The sequence below is a fragment of the Mustela erminea genome, chromosome 4, assembly GCF_009829155.1.
Source record: "Mustela erminea isolate mMusErm1 chromosome 4, mMusErm1.Pri, whole genome shotgun sequence".
Taxonomy (NCBI): Eukaryota; Metazoa; Chordata; class Mammalia; order Carnivora; family Mustelidae; genus Mustela; species Mustela erminea.
This window is the reverse complement of record NC_045617.1, coordinates 113774137-113797510: the sequence shown is the minus strand read 5'-3', so window position 1 is coordinate 113797510 and position 23374 is coordinate 113774137. Positions and strand designations below refer to the sequence as shown.

At 37.1% G+C, this 23374-nt stretch overlaps 1 protein-coding gene across 40 annotated transcripts in view; it reads right to left on the bottom strand.

Moving 5' to 3' along the window:
• Positions 1-23374, bottom strand: part of RIMS1 (regulating synaptic membrane exocytosis 1) — a 495743-nt gene that overhangs the window by 183893 nt on the left and 288476 nt on the right. For 21 of the 40 annotated variants that reach the window (XM_032340431.1, XM_032340429.1, XM_032340443.1 and 18 more), the window contains exon 1: positions 3086-3185. The exons of 17 other annotated variants lie outside the window; for them this stretch is intronic. In XM_032340431.1, the coding sequence (XP_032196322.1) occupies positions 3086-3185 (100 nt within the window). Of the gene's footprint in view, positions 1-3085; positions 3480-23374 lie in introns of those variants that run through there. 2 more of the 40 variants (XM_032340432.1, XM_032340462.1) reach the window with 2 other exon arrangements.

The following is a 23374-nucleotide window of genomic DNA, read 5'->3' as shown; positions in this document are numbered from 1 at the left end:
AAACCAGCACAACAGAAAAGACTCAGGCATATGCTTAAAGAGCTCCTCCTGTTATGCCCCCAGTGACACTGCACTGAGATATCCATAAGCTAAGATTACAAAGACAAGCAGACCCCTGCTGGCTTGTGGACCACAGAAAACTCACCTGAAATGATTTGGTCCCATTATCAGTCACTGGCAATGGTTCTGCCAAGCTCTGTGTAACAGACCATTTCCCCTGCAGTTTCCCTGAGAGGTCTTACTCAGCTCAATGACAACAACCGGCACCAGGAGGCATCAACCAGGAGTACAGGAGTGATTGTTGAGAACAAGACAAAAGTGTTCCGGTATGGCCAGCCTAGTGCTAATAGTGGCTCATCTCCAGGGGGCAAAAGGACAGCTCCAAATAGGTTTTGCCAGGGAGTTGGCGGCGGCAGGGGCGGGGGGGGGTGTCATATTATATTAAAAGATGCAGTTTTTTGATGATTGTAGAGTCACAAACTCATAGTCTTTTTCACACAGAATCATTCTCTGTTAGGTCACTATATTTATTCTATCAACCCCATATCATGAATTACAGAACAACAGCAACAATAACAACAAATATTAGTTGATGTGAAATTATGTCACTCCTGAAATTTCATTTTTATCATGGTACATCACTCAGGTTCCAGAGACAACAATGAACAATGATACACTTCTCTAATTACTGGGGAATATTACTGAAAAGTAGAGGCAGACTGTTTCTAGTTTGTTTTAGAAGATTAAATGATCAAATGATAATAGGGGAAGAATTAAGAACCATCTTTCATTTATTTAAACTAAATGCACTGTGTTTAATTAAATTATATATACCTGTCAGAAATAATTATCTGATGAGAAAAAAATTAATACTGAACCATGGATCATCTCACCAACACCAAATCAACTGCAAAATATCAGTCTCACACAAATCAGCAAATCTCAACGTTTTCAACCTCTTAAGGAAACATGTCTTTAGTCTCTATTTAGAATCTTTGCCTTTTCTTTACCCCAAATAAGTATGCCTAAACTGGCTTAAGTTAAAGACTGGCCAAACTGCTTCTTGGAAAAGAGAAAAGAGAAAGAAATATTATTTGAATAATTGTTATGTGCCAAATATTGTACTGTGTTATTTCACTTACTACATGTCATTCTCATAGGTATGGCAAAATCAGTATTACTTAACCCATATTACTAATGAAGGTCAGAATCGCTAATTAACTTGCCCTAAGTCAAATGGTTTATAAGGAGGAGAGCTGGAATTTGGACTTGACTTTGTCTTACTTAAATGTCCATGCAAAGGCTTTTCACTACACTACGGTAAGTAGGAGTTAATTATTTTGATGGATTACCTCAGAGTTAAGGTGCCTGTGACCTGGTGTGGAAAACCATGGTGATGCAGGGGCCTACAGTCATCTACCTCTATTTCCTACATCTGAAGCCAGGGAGGGTTTTCCAGAACTGTTTGTGGGGCTGAACTCTTATCCTTGTTGAGTTTACATTTCTTTCTCTATGGCCCTGTCACAGAGAACACATACACATGTCAAGGTCTAGAGACTGACCTGCTGACCCAGCGAGTATACTCAAGATAATCTATGGAAGGAAGTCAAACTTTCAAAAATCAATTCACCAATTTCCCCTAGGTCCAAGTGATACCATACAATTTTGTTTGATTGAAATGTAAGAATCTATGGACTTTATAGACCTATGCAGGCTAAGCCAACTGAAGTAAAATATCTTAATTCACTGCATGGGACTATTATTGTATGTGAGTTTTGAGGTAATTCTTTTTTGTATTTTCTCATATTTCCCTTTTTCTCACTAACTGGTATGAATTTATTTGAGATTATAAAGTCCTTCTGAATGCTATTAATTAATCTAAATTTTCCTCTCATTCCATGTCATGAATTTATGTTAATTTGGTAGAATTATCTTGAATTCCCTGAAGTGTCTCCATATGAGGAAATTAATCAAATGGTAACAAATTGTATTTCTAACAAAAGATGTTTGGTAAACCAAATAAGTTCTCTGAAATGGTACACATAGATTTCATAACCAGAGTTAAAATACAGAATCAATATGAGAAGGGGCTAATATCGACCTCATTTTAAAATATCCTTTCACTTATTTCTGGGTACCACATACTCTTGAGATCTTATGCACAGTAACAAGTGTCAGTCACCTAAGACACTGTCCACATATACATAGAAAAAGAAAACCCTTCCATTTTTATCAGGTCAATTCAGAAATTTGTATTTATAATATTTACTTATTTAGAGCATTTCTATCCCTTTGTCCATTTTGAACCACACATATCCCACCTTGGGGTTATATATTTCATAGCCTCTCACTCAGCTGTGACTTCACAGCCTTTCAAAGATCAGCAGACTGATTTCCCTGGGGAGAGAACACATAAAGCCTAACATCAATTGCAATTTTGAGCTTGTTTCACATACGCCATTTGACCTTGTGCTACTATGGTCCAGGTCAAGGGCCTGTGTGGAAGCGTTTCAGCTCTTTTCAAGAACCTGGGATCCATTATTTTGAAAAAGTGACACAAACTTCCTATTTTTGGGCTGAATTATCCACTAATGATGACTCTTATTTGTCCAGTATTTCTTACTTTCCGTACTAGCATGAACCAAAGCATGATATCCACTGACTACAAAACAAAACTCATGCATAATTAAACAACTTGCTATTGCTTTTCCTTATTTTCAGAGAATACTGGCGGTCTAATCTTTGTATCTTTTGGGGCTGGCTATTACACAAGAAAATAAATTGTGAATGTGATTAATCATCTTACAATCCCTAGAGCTATATTACAAATCCAGTAATTTCTTTTCAGAGGCAAAGAATGAAGATAAAGTTGATAACTAGAAACTTTACTCTGTTGAGAAAATGGAACAAAATCACACCATACCTGACACACACAGAATGGGAATAATTACACTAGAAAAACAGATACAGAGGGAGTGTTAAATAGAGGTTTCTTTTCTTTTTTTTTTTTTTAAATATAGGTTTCTGTCCAACTCTTAAAAATAATGAAGTGGGATTCCCGTGCCCCAAACTCATTGTTGCTTACCAGCACCTGCTCCTCGGGCCTTGACTCTTTCCTCTTCGGAATCAAGGGACCTCACTTCTCCCCACCCTTCTGACGAGATGGGTGTCCCAGGTGCACACATGACAGCAACCTTGTAAAGAAATTCAGCCTAGGGATTTTCAGCCTTGCTTCTAAACAAATTCAAGATCGTATCTAAGAAGAGCACAAAGTGCTTCCTCTACCACTCCACTTACATCATTGAACAATAGCACCAACCCGTGGGTCAGGAGCAGCAGAAAATGGAAACTAAAAGAAAATATTGGTGTGAGCTTAGGAAAGTCTCTTTGCATGACTGACTCAGGTCACTGCAGGCACTGTGCAGCTATGCAAAGGACTGCTTGGATAAAATGCCACACATAAGCCTCAGTGGGCCTGGTGGTGTGGAGACTGGTAGCATTTACTGAGGAGAAGCATATTGGCATCTCTGTTGGGTTTTAACCAGATCCACAGGATTCAGGAAATAAGCTCTCTGCCAGATGACACTCTGCTCCTAGCCATTCCTTCTGTTTACTTATCCTCCAAATTGCTCTAACTAGTGGCCTTTCTCCTGCTGTGAGCTTATTTGTGGAGAGGGCTAAATAAAGGATTTTTATGACAACAAAATGGCCATTAGCCCATAGGATGATTTCTTAAAACATAACTCTTCTTTTGTTTAGTACTATTAAAATCAATTAAATGAGAGAGTTTCTTATTATTATATCTTTGATTTGTGGGGAAAAAAAAAAAAAGGTCTGTTTCTTCCTGAAGACATATTTGAAATTAGCTTATCTTTGAACATATGTACTAATTCTATATATATTATTTTTCTCCTATTTACATAAACTATTAAAGGTAGATTCCCTCTTCTTATTGCTGTATCTTCCTAGTAGAGGCAAATAATTTTAAATATATATATGGATCTTTTTTCCTACTATATGTGATCTGGTGCATTTCTAGACTGTGAAGAGCTGTACCTTCTTTCAGAGAGAATGCAAACTCTTAATTTATGGGGGAAAGAAAGGAGTTATACTTTCCCTCTGTCATAATGTAGTCCTTTCATTACAACAGAAATGTGTATTTTAATTTAAGCATATTACTCTGCAAGTAATCATTACTTTTTGGATTTTAATACAGAGAATGTTGCAAAATGTAAAAATAAGGTATATCATGTATATCACACTTCCTAAGGCATATTCATGTGCTTTAAAACAAATCTGAGAAGTGACCAGGATAAAAGGCATTATAAAATAATCAACCATTTATAGAAACAGACATGAGAGTATACACCAAGACTGACTTGTCTCGAAACTAAATTCCTAACCCATCAACCTAAATAAAGTTTCTACTACACCAAATTTTTATTTTCTAATTAAACTTCAATACTAAGAAAAAAGCCAGAAAGTATAGATAAAACTTATTACAATCAACTGACAGTACCTTTAAGCTTCAAATATTAATTATATACAGTAACCTGGAAATTACGGTTTTTTTTTTTTCCCTCCACAGTCCTAGCCATTGATGCAAAAAAAAAAAAACAACAAAACAACAACAACAACAAAAAACAAGAGACTGATTTCAAATCACAAATCTCTTACAAGTACACTTTGAAGTAATAATACTGTATTGAATTTCTAAGTTTCATATAATACATATTAAGGAGATGGCCCTGAAATGCTATACAGTAAATATATACTTATTTCCTAACTCTCCTCAAATACTTAAAAAGTTAAAAAACGTCTCTGCTCATCTATAGCTGACTCATCTACGTAAACGTCCTCTGCTGGTCACAATCATTATCTTATTAAAAGATAAGATATACCTCTACAAAGATAAACATATCAAGTAATTGTACATAACAGGGATGTCTAGATTATAAAATCTCAGTGGGATGTAAATAAAGCATCTGATTCTCTGTGGGACTACGAACTGAAGACTGTCCACGTGGAAATAACGTGTTGTATCTGCCACTTTGTGAGCCACACTGCATTGTATTAATATTTTGGCATCAAGGGCAGGACAAACTCTGGGGGAAACAGGGTAAATATATTGTTTTTCAGTCTATGCATGTGTAAACTCTACACCATCTTAGTAAAAATCACAGTTCTTAATCTTTACAACCAGTAGCAGAATACAGTATTTGTAAAAAGTTATGGCATAAATGCAAGTTCAGTTTCAAGGTACCTCTTCTGAAACATTTTCACTGACTAAACAATCCATGTGGTTCTCTTCATTGTTTTTCACTTCTCTTCAGGTCTTAACCGGTGAGTTCCATATTGGACTTTATTCTATTATTTCTCAAAAGTTTCATTGATCCCTGCATGCATTCATAATTTCTTTCACCTAGCAAAAATTCTGAATATTGGATATGCTAAGCACTAGAGTAAAGAGAAAAAAGAGCTACCCCAGTCTCTTCCTTGAAGGTTTGAGTGCTATTATTATTCCCATATGGCAGATGAAGAACCTGAGGCTTAAGTATGATATGTGACATATCTAGTCCATGGCAGAGTAAGAATCTGAATTTAAAAATAACAGTAAAAATAAAAGCTAATCTTGGTTTAGGTCACAACATCCTTAAGTATGGGAACTAACTTTTACGTAGCTTCTAGTACAAAACTGTTCTTGGGGGTTCATGATTGAGGCAAGCGAATCTACACCAGGTAAAATGCATAGGATATTACAGGCTGAGGTCCTTCCCGAGACTTTAGCATGGCGCGCCCTTGCCTTGACCTCAGAACACTAGTTTATAAAGATATTAAGGGACTGTTCAGAATCAAAAGTACCCTGATCAAATGTATTCAGGACACACTGTGTATTGTATTATTTTCTAGAACAATCACAGGGCATATTACCTTTAAAGGTGGTAAGAAGTCCTTAATTATAGAAATTTTGCCCAAAGTTCGCACTGGCCAAACTTGATCACACTCATTTTTGGCAGCACACTTATTAAAACTATTATTGCTTTGCTGAGATGCTAGATGGGAAGGGAGGGAAGTACTGCATTCTGTTTTATAGATTCAGAGTAGATTTTTGAGGACCATGTTGTTCGTTTGGGTAGTTTCTGTAGTAAAAGGCGCTGTTCTGTGTCCTCCTCTGTCACTGTGCTATCTGTGATTCTGCTGTCACAAAGCACCAGCTCCCCTATCTCCTTCCTGACCCACACAGATATGCTTCTGGACCGAGGTCTTCGATTTATTTACTTCTACATAACCATACTAAAGCAACTGTTCTGAAGGATCCTCAGCTAAAACAAAACAAACAAACATAAAACAAAACACAAAGTCCAAATGACATATTCTGGGAAATCCTAATTGTATATATGATGGACATAGAATAGACCAATATTCAAAATACAACTAGGGGATTTTGTGGAGTAACAAAAAAAGGTTAGTCCTAAAGACATGAGAATGAATAAAATACAGGTAGTCCTTGACTTACAATGGTTTCACTTATAATTTTTCAGCTTTAGGATGGTATGAAAGCAATATACATTCAACACAGACCACAGTCTGAATTTTGAATTTTGATCTTTTCTTGGACTAAAAACACAAGGTATGATAGCCTGTCATCATACTAGACCTTGGCAGTGAACCACAGCTCCCAGTCAGCCACGTGATCACCAGTGTAAACAACAAAATACACTTACAACCATTCTGCGCCCAAGCATTGTGCTTTTTATTTTAGGTACCGTATTCAATTAAGTGGGATATTCAATACTTTATTATAAAATAGGCTTTGCATTAGACGATTTTGCCCAACTATAGGCTAATGTAAGTATTCTGAGCACATTTAAGGTAGACTAGGCGAAGCTATAAAGTTCAGTAGGTTAAGTATTAAATGCATCTCAATTTAAGTATTTTCAACTTATGATGGTTTCATCAGGATGCAACCCCATCCTAAAAAAAGGAAGAACTGTATTAGGATTTGGGAGATTAATATATTTAATTAACTTTTTTATTTTTCCCCAGGATTGAGAGCTACTTTCATACCTGCAATTTCCTGAGTCATAAGGCTGCAACCTATCTTGTGTCAGGATTTATGCTTCCTACAAGGCTGTGTTGGATACTAGAAGACACTCTGGTTATATAATGCCTTGCCTGAGAAAGTTTGAAAGAATAAAAACACTCAAAGAGTTTATTGCTCTGAAATTCTGAAATACAGATATGGGAATCTCAAGCTGTGGTAACGAAATCATTTGCAATATAAATGAATGCTAGCACCCTGTGAATGTTACTATTCTTTTGTCTCACGGTGTATTAGAGGACAAGAATGCATGAAAAGAATCTTTCACGAAGAACTGGTCAGGGACGCCTGGGTGGCTGGCTCAGTCGTTTAAGCAGCTGCCTTCGGCTCAGGTCATGTTCCCAGGGTCCTGGGATCGAGACCCACACTGGGCTCCCAGCTCAGCGGGGAGTCTGTTTCTCTGCTACTCTCCCTGCTTGTGCTCACTTGCTCTTTCTCCCTCTCTCTGACAAATAAATAATAAAATCTATTTAAAAAAAAAAGAAGAAGAAGAACTGGTCAGTACAACCTGCCTTGATCTGCACTATCCTCCAAGCTAGGGAGACTATCTTCTAAGCCAGCTATCTCCCAGACCCTGAAACAACCACATAGAGAAACTGAGTCAAAACTGGGTATCAGAATAGCACATATGTGGGGGCATCTGGGTGCTCAGTTGGTGGAGGTCTGCCTTCCACTCAAGTCATGATCCCAGGGTCCTGAGACTGGGCGTGCCTCAGGCTCCTTGCTCAGCAGGGAGCCTGCTTCTCTGTCTCCTACCCACTCGTGCTCTCTCTCACTATCTCTGTCCCTCTTTCTCTTTCTCTTTCTCTCTCAGGTAAATGGATAAAATCTTAAAAAAAAAAAAAAAAGAATATCACATATGCCAAAATGTCAGAGAGTAGAAGGATATCGGCCAGGGTGAGGTAGGGAACACTTCAGAGAGGACCTTTTTAAGGAGAAGAGGGGGAAAGGTGAGTGGGCGATGAAAGGGAGATTAAAGAGAGGAGCAGAAAGTAAAGGCAGGTTGGTATTAAGGATAGCGATTACCCTGTAAACCTAACTCACCAACCCAGAATGTTTCTCCAATTCATACCCTCTGACTGATCCTACACATTTTCTATAGGAGACCTAGCAAAGTAGGGCAATATGAAACTGAGTGGTTTTCATGGTGCTGAGATATTTGAAGTATAGTGAAAAATTGACCCCTTCAGCCTAAAGCGTGGTACAAATGCTTTAGCCATTATCGCACTTCTCTGTAAGAAAAGTAGAAACCAGGGATTTCTTTCTCTAAAAGAAAAGGGAATCCAACTGACAAAGCCAAAATACTGAGTGCCATTTCTGAGCACTTGTGTGTCCTTTGTAACTTAAGTTATTGATTATAGCAAAATGGGAAGGCTTTTCAACTTGAAGCTAGATAGGAAAGGTATTACAGAATGAGGTATCACTGATCAAGGACCAAAGTTAATGTTAATTTCTTGTCCCGGGATTAAATCATAATACAGGCAATATAAATTCAGTCTACAAAATCTACCTAAGGAACACAATGAGGTTTCAATTCCTTACAAGACATTTATTGATTTTTCACCCAGGGTTCAGACAGAAAAATTTTCCTCATCTATCCGAGCTGTATAAAATTTAATATTAATCCTTTCTTTGTGGGGGAAGCACTCTGAGGGTGATGGCCTTATGCACAGATGTCAGTTCCAGTTACCTGCTTCTTACAAGGGCAAAATTGCCTCTGGTGGCCCTGTGTTTTTAAACCCAAACCTTGAGACATTACAAGTCTTGATTCAACCAGAGGTGTTGCTGAAGTATCACCCTATATACTTCAGGATTGGCTTTCTCCTTTCTATTCTGACTCCCGAGATTTCTCTTCATGTAAACTCAGGTATACCTTTTTAAATAAACGTTATCTTTCATCATTTATAGGTTTTCTTGTAGTGGAAATCAGTTTTGCTTGTTTTCCATTTCTTTAACTTAGGCAGCCATATAATCATAAACAGGAAGTAGTTTCAAATAGTGTATTGTGTAACTTTTCCCTTTTGATATGTTGGCAGTTTCAAGTCCCATTTATAAGTTCAAAAAGCCATCAAAGGTATATATGTATTTGTCTTTATAGGATATAATTCAAGTACTGCTATCTAGTGAGTAGTAATGACTTTTTTATTATACTGTGGCCCAAACACCAAGCTTCCTACAATCATGGACATTTCTTCACTAAGAAAACAACGAATAAAAAGGCTAAGTAGAAACATTAGGCCACATACGAGGAGACTTCAAACAGCATTAAAGAAGACACAAAGTCAAGGAAAGAGAGAGATGATCACTTACATGATGTATAAGCTAATTAACTAAATGCTATATAGAAACTTGCATTTCCACTTCATTATTTCTATTTCCCTTTTCTATTTATTTGTATCCATTTGTTGTCTTTATTTGTTGTTGTTTTGTTAGAAGTACTTTTAAAACGTTTCAGGAATGAAACAAATCAGAATGAGTGATTTCCCAGAAGAGGAGACTCCCTAAATTCTACCACAATTAAATTTCCAAACAAACCACATAAAAGGGCAGCATTTTCCCTGGTTTCTACTATGACTAAAGGACCACAGTAGTACTGGTTTGTTTATTCCTTCCTCAATTAATTTTTAAGAAGACCTTCCTAAAAACAGTATGTGTGCTGCATGTCCAAGTAAAACACACATAAAATCCTCCCTCTACTCAAACACAGTCCAATATTTATTCCAAACAATAAATGCTATGCTACAAAGCATAAATAAGACAAGTGTAGAGCTGAAATTTACAGAAACCACAGAGGTGAAGCTGTGGAACCCGCTGACAAGGAGACCAGTGCTGGGTAGAGGCGGCTGCCACCATGATGGCCTGTCCCCCTGACCAACGCTACCCCAGGTAACACGGCTCAGAGCAACTCCAGTCAGCCTCCCAAGATTGCTGCCTGGAAAGAGAAGCAGAGGAAACCGTGGAAGAGAAAAAGCCTCTGCCATATATTCAGCTGAACTACCACTCAAGAAATGATAAACTAGTGGTATTTTCCTACTGCTAGACTCTCACAGAAAGAATTAATAAAAGATAAGTTCTAATAAAAAGAAAAATGAAGTCAGAAAAAAAAGGAGATATGGGAAGTAATTATAAACAATGAAGTCAATAAATCATGGTAAACATGTTGGTAAACCTAAGTATTAAATATAAAAATAAAATTAACATTTATTTATTTGAATGTTCAAAAACATGCTAGGCCTGTTCCATGTAATAGTAATATTGGGGCTAGAAAGAAAACAGTAAATTTTGGAAGAAAGTTAAAGCATGCTAAAGTCTTCCTTCATAGAGGGCTCTAAGGACTTTCAGATTTTGCTAAAAAACTGTAAAACTAAATACTGCACTGAAAAGCTAAGGTTCGCATTAAAGGATAGAAAAAAAAAAAAAAAAGAGGTACAGTGTCCTAAGATCTAAAATAAATGAATAGGCTCAGAAAATAACTTGATTGAGCCGCCTGGGTGGCTCAGTTGGTTAAGCGTCAAGATCTCAGGGTTCTGGGATTGAGCCCCACACCGGGCTCTTGGCTCAATGAGGAGTTGCATCTCCCTCTCCCCCTACCTCTGCCTCTCTCCCTGACTTGTACTCTCTTTCTAATAAATAAATAAAATCTTAAAAAGAAAGAAAGAAAATAAGAAAGGAGAAAAAGAAAATCAAAGCAAGAAAGAGTAAAAAGAAAACCCAAATTAAATTAGTATAAAGGAATATGTTTATGGTAGGAGTTTTAAAATATAAGGAAGACAAAAAAATGAAGAATATACCTTATTTTACCATTTAGATATATGTATAATCAACATTTCCTTTCAGTTCCTTCTCTGTGTACATAAATGTTTTTTCAAAAACATATAGTATATATACAATTAGCAATGCCTTTCTCTCAGTCATTACAAATATATTTTTATAAGTAAACATGAGAATACATAATAGAAGTTTTATGGCTACACTGCACTCTTTAAACAGTGCCCTTTAATCAGAAAATTGAGCTAGCTTCCAATTTTTACATTATAAACACTGACATAATAATAAATATTTATCCATATCCATCATGAAGAGTTTATTCTGCCAAGATACTCTTTGAGATGCAAACATATTTTATAAACTTAAAACACAAATAGGTCACTTAGAGGTAAGGATCCTGGCTATTAAATAAATTTGACAGTTTACTCATTAATTGGGCTATAATTTCTTATGTGACTTTGATTCCAGCCATCTAGACTCAGTTTGAGCAATTCCAATCACTATCCCAAGCACCCTAACCCTGAAAAATACCAGGTCTTGGATGATGGTACTTAATGTACCTCACGGTTTCCCAGAGGTTCTTAATCTCTAACCTAATTCATGAACTCCTAAACAAACTATTCTCTCTAATTTATAATTTTTTGGGGGGGGGAGTATATCAATTAAATTCTCAGCTCTGTCCTTTCTGACCACTATTAGTTCTCCTTTAACTGCTTTTGCTTTTCACTACTATTGCTGATGTTATTGATGTTGTCTTACTTATTTTTTAAGTCTAATGGCAATTCCTTACTGTAATTCACACTATAATTTCTCCGTTTCAAATGACTGAATTTTTTTTCTTTCATTAAAACATACAGTAAGTTAATATCTAGTGGTAGTAATATTGTGGTTTCCTTTTCATAGTTTAAAGAATTAAGTAATGTCCAAATTACTAAAAATAAAGAAATAGAATTCTGAGCACAGAGAAGTAAGCTGTAATCACACAAGAAATAAAGAATTTCTTGCCGTTGCATGAATAGGTACTTATTGACTGAAGTACTTTTATCAAATGCACAGTCATTAATTCAATAAACTAAAGGGCTGCACCAAGAATTAGAAGACAAGAAAAGCTACCCCTTTTCAAACTCAATTATCCTTAACTATACTTTTGGGTATGTCTTTTCTCTCTACTCAAATATACAATTTATTAGCTTCTTACTTTTATAATTAGCTCCACAAATTTAAAAAATGGAGAAAGATCTAGCAGTGTACAACTTAATCCAACAACTACATTTCTATGTATGTAAATATAAACTATTACTCTAAGCATAAAGCACTATATAAACACAGAAACATACTGTCTTTACTTACACTTACAATCAGTTTCCTTCAGGAAAAGACGCAAAATTGCAAACATTAAACATAAAATTGGTTCAAGAGAACAAGAGAGGAACTGAAATTTGGTCTAAGTTTCAAATCATGACTAGAGAGATAGGAAGGCACTTAAAAGGGTAGTACATCAAATGCCAAAGAACAGAGATGGAAAAGTATATGGTAGGCATGAAGGGCAGGGTGTAGATGCTAATCAAGAAGACCACAGGGTGGGGCGCCTGGGTGGCTCAGTGGGTTGAGCCTCTGCCTTCGGCTCAGGTCATGATCCCAGGGTCCTGGGATGGAGCCCCTCATCGGGCTCTCTGCTCAGCATGGAGCCTGCTTTCCCTCCTCTCTCTGCCTGCCTGTCTGCCTACTTGTGATCTCTGTCAAATAAATAAATAAAATCTTAAAAAAAAAAAAAGAAGAAGAAGACCACAGGGTTAGAGAAAGTAAGTCTGTGAGAGTAAATTGGTGCTACACTGAGGACTGACAGGCTTGGCTTGGGTTTTGGATTTCATTCTCTATGAAATGAACCAATCTGTAAGAGCTTTACCACTAACCCAACTGGGACAAAGATTAGGAGAGTCACAATTACTCTCATTTGTATAATACTCTAGACTCTGAGAATTAATTTCCTATCTATTGTCTCTACCTAGGCATGGCTTCTGGTTTCTGTCCTAGACATTTGCAAGGTCACTCTTCTATTCTTCAAATCCCTCTCAGTTGTGGGCTCCTAAGCACTACAGTCGCCTACAGAATTCATACCTGTTCGTCTGACACAAAATAAATTTAAAGTACCAGGGTCAGAGTTCTAAAATGTATCTGGATACATACAACTTCTTTTTATTCTGTCCCCAAAACGTAAGTTGAATTATTTCAGATACAAGTTGTGTCATTTTGGCTGCTTTTTCCATCAAATACGTGTTCATATACATAAGCAACTTTTTAAAATGGGATTCTCACATTATGATACAAAATTAAAATTCTCTTGGAAGAACCAGCACTTCATAATTTATAAAGGGCCAGGGCTGAGATTTGGAAAAGTCCTTGAATGAAAACTGTCAAGATCTGCCCTTCATAACCTTGAATACACACTGGAATTAGCATAATAGATCCTTAAGAAACAATTAACGATCCTCAGGCCATAACCCAGAACAATTAAATCAGAATCTTTGTGCTTGGGGCTTAACCACTGGTATCACTTGTAGGAAGCTTCTCAAGTGATTATAAAGTGTATTCAACTAGTCCTGTAGTTCTCAATTTAGCTGCACACATTAAAATAAATCGGGGCATGGCTCCACAATGACTAAGTCAGAATCCTTTCTGGTGCTACTCTGACAATTTTTAAAGCATATTCTAAGGTATGTCCAAGGATGAGGATCATGGATATAATCCATCCCTCTCATTCTAGAGTCCAAGGTAACTCAATTCTTGAACAAACTGGGATTGAAACTGTTCACATGACCTGTAAACTGTAGGCTCTTTTTCTTCCACAAGTCTGTAAGCCTAACGGTTCCCAGAACACTCTGTATGTCTCTCATTTTTCATCCTAGGCTCTCTAACTAGAATGCCACATTGAATCTTCCTGCCCAAATTCTACCCCAGTTCCACCATGAAAACTTAGCTTTGTGGCTTCCCTCTGATTTTCTGTAGCATGTATTATCTATAGCTCCTATATGGTATCATAGAAATAAAGGTATTTTTTAAAGATTTTTTTTTTAAATGTATTTATTTGGGAGAAAGAGAGAGAGAGCAAGTGAGAGCACAAGAGTGGGGGAAGGGAGAAGCAGACACCCGGCTGAGCAGGGAGGCGGGTCCAGGGCCTTGATTACAGGACCCTGGGATGATGACCTGATTCGAAGGCAGATGCTTAACCAACTGAGCCACCTAGGCCACCAGAAATAAAAGTATTTGTTGAGCCCTTGCTGTGTGTCAGGTACTAGGTACATGGAGCCATACGACATTATCTAATTTAATCTCAACAACTACTTCATGGGGTATGTACAGTTATTCCCAGTAAAAGAAATGGAGGCTTACAGAGGTTAAGAAATAAGCACACTGTATTTGGTCTCTGGCTGTGCCTAAAACTGTGTCTTCATCACCTTGGATATCAGTTCTTTTCATAAAGTAGGTACTTGATAAGACTCTTTTTTTAAAAAGATTCATTTATTTACTTTAGAGAGAGATAGCAGGGTAGGGAGGGGCGGAAGGGGAGAGAATCCCAAAGCAGACTCCCCACTGAGCATGGAGCCCCACACAGGATTAGATTCCAAGACCTTGAGATCATGACCCAAGCTGAAACCAAGAGTTAGACCCTTAGCCAACTGAGCCATCCAGGTTCCCCCTCAACAAAATTCTTGATAATCTTATGTTTTTTATGTGTGGAAAACAGTGGAGACAAATGCCAAACATTACTATTTATCATGTATGCACATAAGTATACAGAAGACTTGGTTTCTTTCCTACTCTGAATGTTACTGTTATGAACAATTCATATGTTAAAGTCCTCAAACCAAGTGAGAATGTAACCATGTTTGGAGACACAGATTTTAAAGGGATAATTAAATTAAAATGAGGTCCTGGTGTGCCTGGATGGCTCAGTAGGTAAGGAGTCCAACTCTTGACCTCAGCTCAGGTCATGATCTCAGGGTGGTGGGACTGAGCACTAAGGTGGGCTCTGAACTCAGCTGGGAGTCTGCTTGTCCTGTTCCCTCTGCCCCTACTCCTGGCTCTCTCTCAAATTAATAAAATCTTAAAAAAAAAAAACATTAAAATGAGGTTGTTAGGATAGCCTCTAATCCAATATGGCTGGTATCCTTATAAGAAGAGGAAATCTGGACACACACAGAGGAAAGGCAATGTGAAGACTCAGGTAGGAGATGGTCACCTACAAGCTCTGGAGAAAGTCCTGGAACATATCCGTCTATCATGGATCTTAGAAGAAACCAACACTGCCAATACCTTGATATTGGAGTTCTAGCCTCCAGAACTATGAGGAAAATAAGTTTCTGTTGTTTGGGCCATCAAGTCATATCTTTTATGACAGTCTTAGTTAAAGAGTACACTATTATCTCAGCCTCAGAAGAGTTTACTAGGATTAAAATTAATCTGGTCTTTGGCAAGGGATAGGTGCTTAAAGAAAAAAAAAAAAAACCCACAAAACACAAAAACAACCTAACTACAGAAGTTCAGCTTGGTAGAACTCAAAGATGGTTACAGGCAATAACAATTAAATCCAGAATAGTAATAAGAACTAGAGATACCAATACCACAATGTATGAAAAAGAATGATATAGGAGGTAATATCCATATTTCCAGTACGGCAGTTGGCCTCAGGGAAGTCAGTATCTAGACATTCAGTTTCTAATTACTGGACAGGGATTGGTGAGGGCAAGGCAAGATTGTTCTAGACGGACTTGGGCAGCAGAATTAGATCCAAGAACATAACCAAAACATGGCAAAAATGTAGTGCTTGGGCTCAGGAATCTGTTAGAAGTCAGATTGTTAGGACTGGGTCTAGACTGCAGACAGAACAAGTAGCTGGACTGCTAATTGCTAATCCTCAGAAGGTCTGGCTGGAGCTAGGGACAAGATGAGTTCCAAGCTCTTCCAGATACAAAGAGAAAATGGCTACAGGGGCTAGGAAATCAGGCAGACCTCAACACCCATAATGTCTCCTTCTCTGTTCAATAGTGTGGGAAAGGAGGGATTTTTTTTTTCCTTCTGAAGTTTCTCCCGGGTCTAAGATTCTGTTATTCTGTTAAATTGAACCAAAAGTAAGAACAACCTTTTCATTCACTGGATAAAATGGGTCAAAAACACTGCAGTATGATTCTGCATTTTAAAAGGATACTTAGAAACAACTTACTGAGATAAAATAGTGGCACTAAAATCTTCAATATCAAGTCTTTTTCTAAATATACTTTGAAACATAAATGTTTCCCCTTAAAATGACCTTTAGTTATAAATCTTTTAAAATATTCTATGTTAAAATTGTAAGCATATATTATATATAAATTTTGTGTGATTATTTTTGAAAATGTAGCCCAGATTTTAATTTAGTTTTTCCTGATTCGAGAATAGGAATCTCTTTTAGATGTAACTAAATGACTAATATTTCCAGCTATGGATTATTTTAGGAGAAATATTATTGGGTATAATCATGTTAGACTTACAGACTTCATTTCTTTTCTTTTTATAGAATTTCCTTTTAATCACAGCTCTTGTTTTAGAATCAAGGCGATTTTTTTAGTAGTTATATATTGGGCAAAAATTGTAACTCTGAAAAAGCCAGCTTCTCACCATGATGACTTCCAAAATTTGCTTAACACATATTCTTAGAAATTAGGAATTAGCCTGTTGGCTCAGACCACACACATGCGCGCGCACACACACACACACACACACACACACACACACACAGAGTTATTTGTGTCCTCTCAATCTCTTCCTAAGATTTATATTGCACAGATGGTTAAAACAGCTAATGTCCATTCCATATCCACTGTAAGAAGAAATTAGTCCTCAGAACCCCTGTAAGGCATATAAACTGTAAATCTAACAGCCTAAATCATGCCTCTTTCATTAGTTGAAAGGGAGAAAGAAACTCATCTGTCCCTCAGCAACACCAGATAGTAGTCTCCCTTCTCTTTTGTGATAATTCTCTTTGCTACCCTCTCTAATATCAAAGAAAACCAGGACAGGTAAAACTGTTGGGCTTTGGTACTAAATGTCATCCTGTCCAACTGCTGGCCCTACAGCAATCTCTTTCCTCTAAACAGATTAAGAGGGTAAATTTAAAAAGATGTTAGAGAAAGCATTGGGTTGAAAGTTAAGAAGTAGAGGCAGAGGTCTATAGAATTGTGTTTCATCAGCATCTGTGTGAAATGGGTCGACCCGAAGTACCTAAAAGGAAACAGGACAAAAGAAAATGAGGTGGGTTCTTCTGAGAGACCCACTAAGGGCAGGGGTTATGTTCTAATCATATTGTCCCAAAGCCTGATAAGTGCCTATCATATAGTAGAAACGCAATAAAAGTTAAAAGAGAAGCCAATTCTCTTATAATTCTATGTGGATCTATCGCTGTTTTGAAGTTCTGGAAGCTAAAATGCCATTTATGAAAGGCCCCAGAAGATACCAAAATTGGTTATTTGCAACTTAATAAAGGGGATGTTAAATAGCAGTTTATGTTTTCCTATTCAAATGGGTATCAAATTAATGCATACACAAGATGAAAATTAAATAAAGGCTTGATACATAGCTACAATAATTCATTTCCCCTCACATACCTTCAGCCCACGCTATCAATTCCACTTCTCAAAATTATTTTCAAATATTTATTTTCTTAGTCCTTCAAAGTACTCTATTTTTTTAGAAATAATTTTCTCTATATGTTGACTGCCTTATTGGAGATATTATCTACTGCTTTCTAATAGTAAGATAATACTTATGGTTAAAACTTAGAGACTATTTTTTTAAAGATTTTATTTATTTATTTGACAGAGAAAAAGAGACAGAAGAAGCAGGGGGAGAGGCAGGCAGAAGGAGAAGCAGGCTCCCCTGCTGAGCAGGGAGCCTGATCTGGGACTCAATCCCAGGACCTTGGGATCATGACCCTAGCGGAAGGCAGATGCTTAATTGACTGAGTGACCCAGATGCCCCTCATTAGAGCCCTTAGCTCACTTTATGTCCTTTTGCTTTCAAAAGCCAAGAGTTTTATTTCTCCTTTTATACTTCTGTATTTAAATATACATAATCCTGTATTTCTTGTCCTAAAATTTGAACAGGCTATTTTAACTTTTGAACATTTTAGATGAGAATATTCATGTGTTAACTGCACTTCTCCCCTGTCCAAATCCTTTCATCCCCCATGTTGGTCAGTTTTACCTTTATTTTGACATGGACAAAAAAAAAATTTTTTTAATTTTTTATTTTTTTATAAATATATAATATATTTTTATCCCCAGGGGTACAGGTCTGTGAATTGCCAGGTTTACACACTTCACAGCACTTTTTTTTTTTAAAGATCTTACTCATTTATTTGACAGAGAGAGAGTGAGAGACACAGTGAGAGAGGGAACACAAGCAGGGGGAGTGGGAGAGGGAGAAGCAGGCTTCCTGCTTAGCAGGGAGCCCGATGTGGGACTCCATCCCAGGACCCTGGGATCATGACCTGAGCCAAAAGCAGATGCTTAACAACTGAGCCACCCAGGCACCCCAATGCAGACAGAATATTTATTCAATTATGTAAACATATATAAGTATTCAATGTAGAATGGAGTTTATTCTACAAATTGAAAAACAGTAAGGGGCTCTTACAATATTATTATATATAAATACTCCAGAACCAGGTAAAAATAATGTACAGAAGTTTCAATTTCCTTTTTTAGGTATGAACTATCAGTTCAGAGGAAATTGTGCCTAGGTTAATACTTGAATGGGCTGTATCGATTATTTTAATTTAATGTCATATTTTTGTTTGCTTCATATTTGAAACTTTATTTTCCTTAACAGTTTTTTTGTTTGTTTGTTTACTTTTCTCTTATTCTCAGTCTTTGTTCCTTTTTATTGTTGAAAAAAGAGACAGCCTTTCCTTACCTAGTCAAAAACGTCATGTAACTCATCAGTCATTGGATATTTCTTAGAATCCATGACATTATCCTTAATAAAGATTTTCTTTGAGGAGCCTCCTGGAAATGGTCTCTGGTTTTAATTTTTACGGCTCGCTTTCTACACACAATGTCATTCAGAGATTTCTTTGCACTGGTTTCCTGGGATAGCTCCGCTATTTCTAGTTTCTAATTTGTCCCAATTTTTTTATTATTATTCTAAGTTTTCTTGAATATCGATACATCTTTAAATAGATGTATCCATTTCTCTGAAGGAAATTGCAAAGTAGGTTTCCTGAGAACCTGGAGGTGACTGATGGTTTGGCTGTGCACAGGATTGTAGTTTCAAAGGGTTTTGATCCATATACCTTAATACAAAGGTATTGAACAGTTATAGTCTAGAATCTACTGCTGATCGAAGTCTAAGGACAGTTTAACCCTTCCTGTTGTGTAAATGACCTAGTTTTTTTCTTAACCTCTAAAAGTTTATAGATTTTTTTCCCTTATTCCTTGGCATTTTTAACGGTGTTAAACTTTCTCCTATGTTTCACAATTATAACCTCTGGACTCATCCTCTGAGTTCCTATGTGTTTCCTCATGGGTCAGTTTCAGTTTCACGTTCACTTCTTTTTTTTGAACCGAAAGAGGTTTACAGGCTTTGCATTAGCTGTTATTCTAATATCTCAGATCAAGTTATTTCACTTCCTGGCTAGGAGAATCAACTCATACCTGCGGCAAGTTTGGGATCTTCAGTCCGGTTATATAGTCTCATATCTTGTCCAGATATCCCTGTCCAAGCACGTCAGTGTTAAGGGTTTTGGTACGCAGAGCTTTCCCTTTAAACTTAGTTAATAACTTGAATTTTTCAAAAAATATTTTACACAGAGTATCTGTGTGTTGGGCGAGGAAGCTGCCCTGGGCGTGGGGCATAGGCATTTCGGGATGTGTCAAACTTGACCAGGAATGTGGCATTTCATACTGTTTGGTTTCTAGCACCCTTCTGCTCCTGCACTAACTTCTTACTTGTAGGGTCTACTTACTCATCTTGATTTTTTTTTTTTTTTTTTTTTTTTTTTAGCTCCTCCTGCTGGTGCTCTTCATAATTTGTGGCCTTTGTTGTTCAATCATGTTGAAGACTGACTCCTGGCTGGATTTCTGTGTGTAGCTGGTGAGAATTTCCACGTAGGTCTTTTTAGCCACGCTGTAATGGACACTAACAGCATCTCCAGCATCTGTGAATGAATGGAGCTTGGAAGCTCGCAGCCTTCACTTTAGGGTAAACAACATATGGAACTCCGCATTAAGCCATATGGGTGCGGGGGCAACAGCTCCAGATTCTCTGGCTTTTGCCCAGGCGATTCACTGGATTTCTTCTGGATTTATACCTGGGACTTCAGTGAGGGGCTGCTCTTGCTGTCGGGTATGGGGTAAAGAGGAGGAGGGAATGGTAGGGGGAACAAACAGAGTGATGCAGTTGCTCTTCAACAAATGTTGAATGCATCTGCCAGTCTGAAGCTCTCCTTCTCACTTCCTGCTCCACAGACTCTGGCATCTGGGTCTCAAGTTTTCATGAGGTGCTTCGTGGCAAATAGTCTTCTTCACCACCACACTCGCGTTCACTTGAAAACCTCTTATGTCTAAAAGTAGGAGCTAGAGTGTATTATGCTAAGGGAAATGAGTCAGTCAGAGGAGGAAATACTGCATAATTTCACTCATATGTGAAATTTAAGAAGCAAAAGAGATGAACATAGGGGAAGGAGAAAAGAGAGGGAGAGAAACAGGGAAGCAAACCAGAAGTGACTCTTAACTATAGGGAACACGCTGAGGGATGCTGGAGGGGAGGTGGGTGAGGGGTCGGGCTAAGTGGGTAGATGGGTATTCAGGAGGGCAACTGCTGTGATGAGTACTGGGTGATATATGTAAGTGATGAATTACTAATTCTACACTTGAAGCCAATTTTATCACATATATATGTTAACTATTAAATTTAAATAAAAACTTGAAATATAAAATAAAAAACACAAAATAAATAAAGCCGGGTAGGCTACTTTCTTCTTTCCATTCTAAAAACATCTCATCTGCTCATAGCTCACTTTCTTTTTCTTCATTTTTATGGGATCTCATGGGGTAAGAAAATCAATGCTTAGGTTTGGGTAGTCATTTGAAGACGAAGTCTTTTAAGTTATTATCGTTTTCAGCTTACAATTTATTTTTAAATGTCTGTAGCCAAATTCTGACCAAAGAACCTGATTTTATCTTAGTGCATCCTGTCTCTCGATAAAGTCCCCAATAAGAATCCTCTAGATAGCCAATAAAAAAATGTCATGAAGGCAGAAACCATGGCTATATGTGTGTATTTATTTATTTAATCACTGTACCTCTAGAACCTAGCACTGGGTGCCTGGAATGCAGTAGGTTTTTATAGATATTTTGTTTAATATCATGTGTATCATCCAATATTCATGTAATATTACATATAAACTAATATATAAATAAATCTGACCAAATTTTTTAATTGCAAGTTAAGTTATAGGAAGAAGGACCACGACTACCAAAAGGATATAAAATACATTCCTCACTGTCAAAATACACAAGTAACTCAGTAGCTTTTGGTCAGAATCAAAAGTTCTGTCAACGGTAGGCATTGTACTGCTGGAGCACAAAGAAGATACTCCCAATATTTTAATGTTTAATGTTTAAAGTTTAATGATTAAAAAATAACATAAAGAATTACATTTACATTTAAAGAATTTAGTACCCGATTTTTGCAAGGGTTTCCAACTCTTGTTCCTGATTCCCCAATGATTAAGTTGTCAGGCACACAAACTTAATAGTCAATAATTCACAATACCTAAACCCTATACTCTGGCCCATGGAAACAGTCTTTGTCTTTAGGGGGAAAGTTCACACCTGGTATTAAAAGTCCATAGTCTTATTTGATACCCTTGCAGGGATCATTTCTTAGAGTAATCCAGATACCACATGCTCCTAAAAGGACTGCTAAACACTGCCTAGCAGTAATAGTTACAAACAAACCAGTTAGCCCTTGTTAGACAGGCTGACCTCAAGCCGTGCACAGAGGACTTGAAAAGGAATAATCAATTTGTGTTGCATTTTCTGAGTTTATTCAAAGTCAGTAAGCGGGAGGGGATAAAAAAGGAAATCCTGTTATCCAATGTCAGGCTCTTCTTCCAACTGGCTCTGTCAGAGGATTTATACTTTAAGTTCCTTGTTAAGTTTAAGTAGCTTACTCCCCTGATCAAGACAGCAAAACTTCCGTGTTTCTTCTCAGAACTGGTGCCATTTCTTTCTCTCCTCTACACTGGCACCATCTTTGTCTCTTTCTTTCTTCTCAGACCTCTCTACTCAATTCCTTGAAGCACAAATCTTTACTAGGCCTTGCCCCAGTGGGTCATATTACACATTTCGTTTATACTCAACTGCTGTCTTATAAACAAGAATTAGTTCACTATCTTTTTCTTCAAAAAGAAATTTATGTTTTAACATTTATAAGCTAAGAGACAAAAGATGTCCAATTTTCCCCAGATGGCAAAAGCAATATGGCATTCACTTTGAAAACATGTGATAACTGACCTCAATTTTGAGACAAGCCCACTAGAGCTCACTGTTAATCCCTCTGTGCGTGTGTGTGGCGGGGCGGGGGGGGTATATAAGTGGAATTATACCATACATAAAAGATTATATTGAATATAAAGGCTGTGTTGCCTTCCAGATGCTATTTGACTAGGTTTTTTTTTTGTTGTTGTTGAATTTTAGGACAGAGCAAAATTATATCAACATACCTAGAAAAAAATGTTCCTTTGAGGTATTTATTAAACTGCAGAGAAATTAAACACATTTCATGGTGTAATTTTCTTTGCTTATTTTTCTACAGAATGTAAACTCTATGAGGGCATGAAACATATATTTTATCTTTTCTTTTTTTAAAAATTTTTAATTTTTTTATTCACATATAACATATTATTAGCCCCAGGAGTACAAATCTGTGAATCGCCAGGTTTACATACTTCATAGCACTCACCATAGCACATACCTTCCCCAATGTCCATAACCCCACCATCCTCTCCATACCCCCCATATTTTATCTTTTATAAACATCAGTTTATATATGGAAAGTGTTAAATACATATTTGCTGATAAAAAATAAACCAACTGCATAACGATAAAATTAGAATAATAATATCAATGACAAAAATGGTATACACACAGTAAGTAGCTACCTTATGCCAGTGATATGGTCTAAATGTTGTGTCCCCCCAAAATTCACATGTTGAAATCCTAAACCCCAGAGATGATGTATTAGGAGGCAGGGCCTTTAGGATGTAATTAGGTAGCAAAGGTGGGCCTTCATAAATGGGATAGTGCTCTTATAAGAAATTCCACAAAGCTCCCCAGCCCCTTCAACCAAGTGAGGAAATAGCAAGAAGGTACTAGCTATGAACCAGGTGGAGGGTTTTTAGCAGAACTCGACCAAGTGGGCATCTTGACCTTGGACTTCCCAGCCTTTAAAATATAAGATATA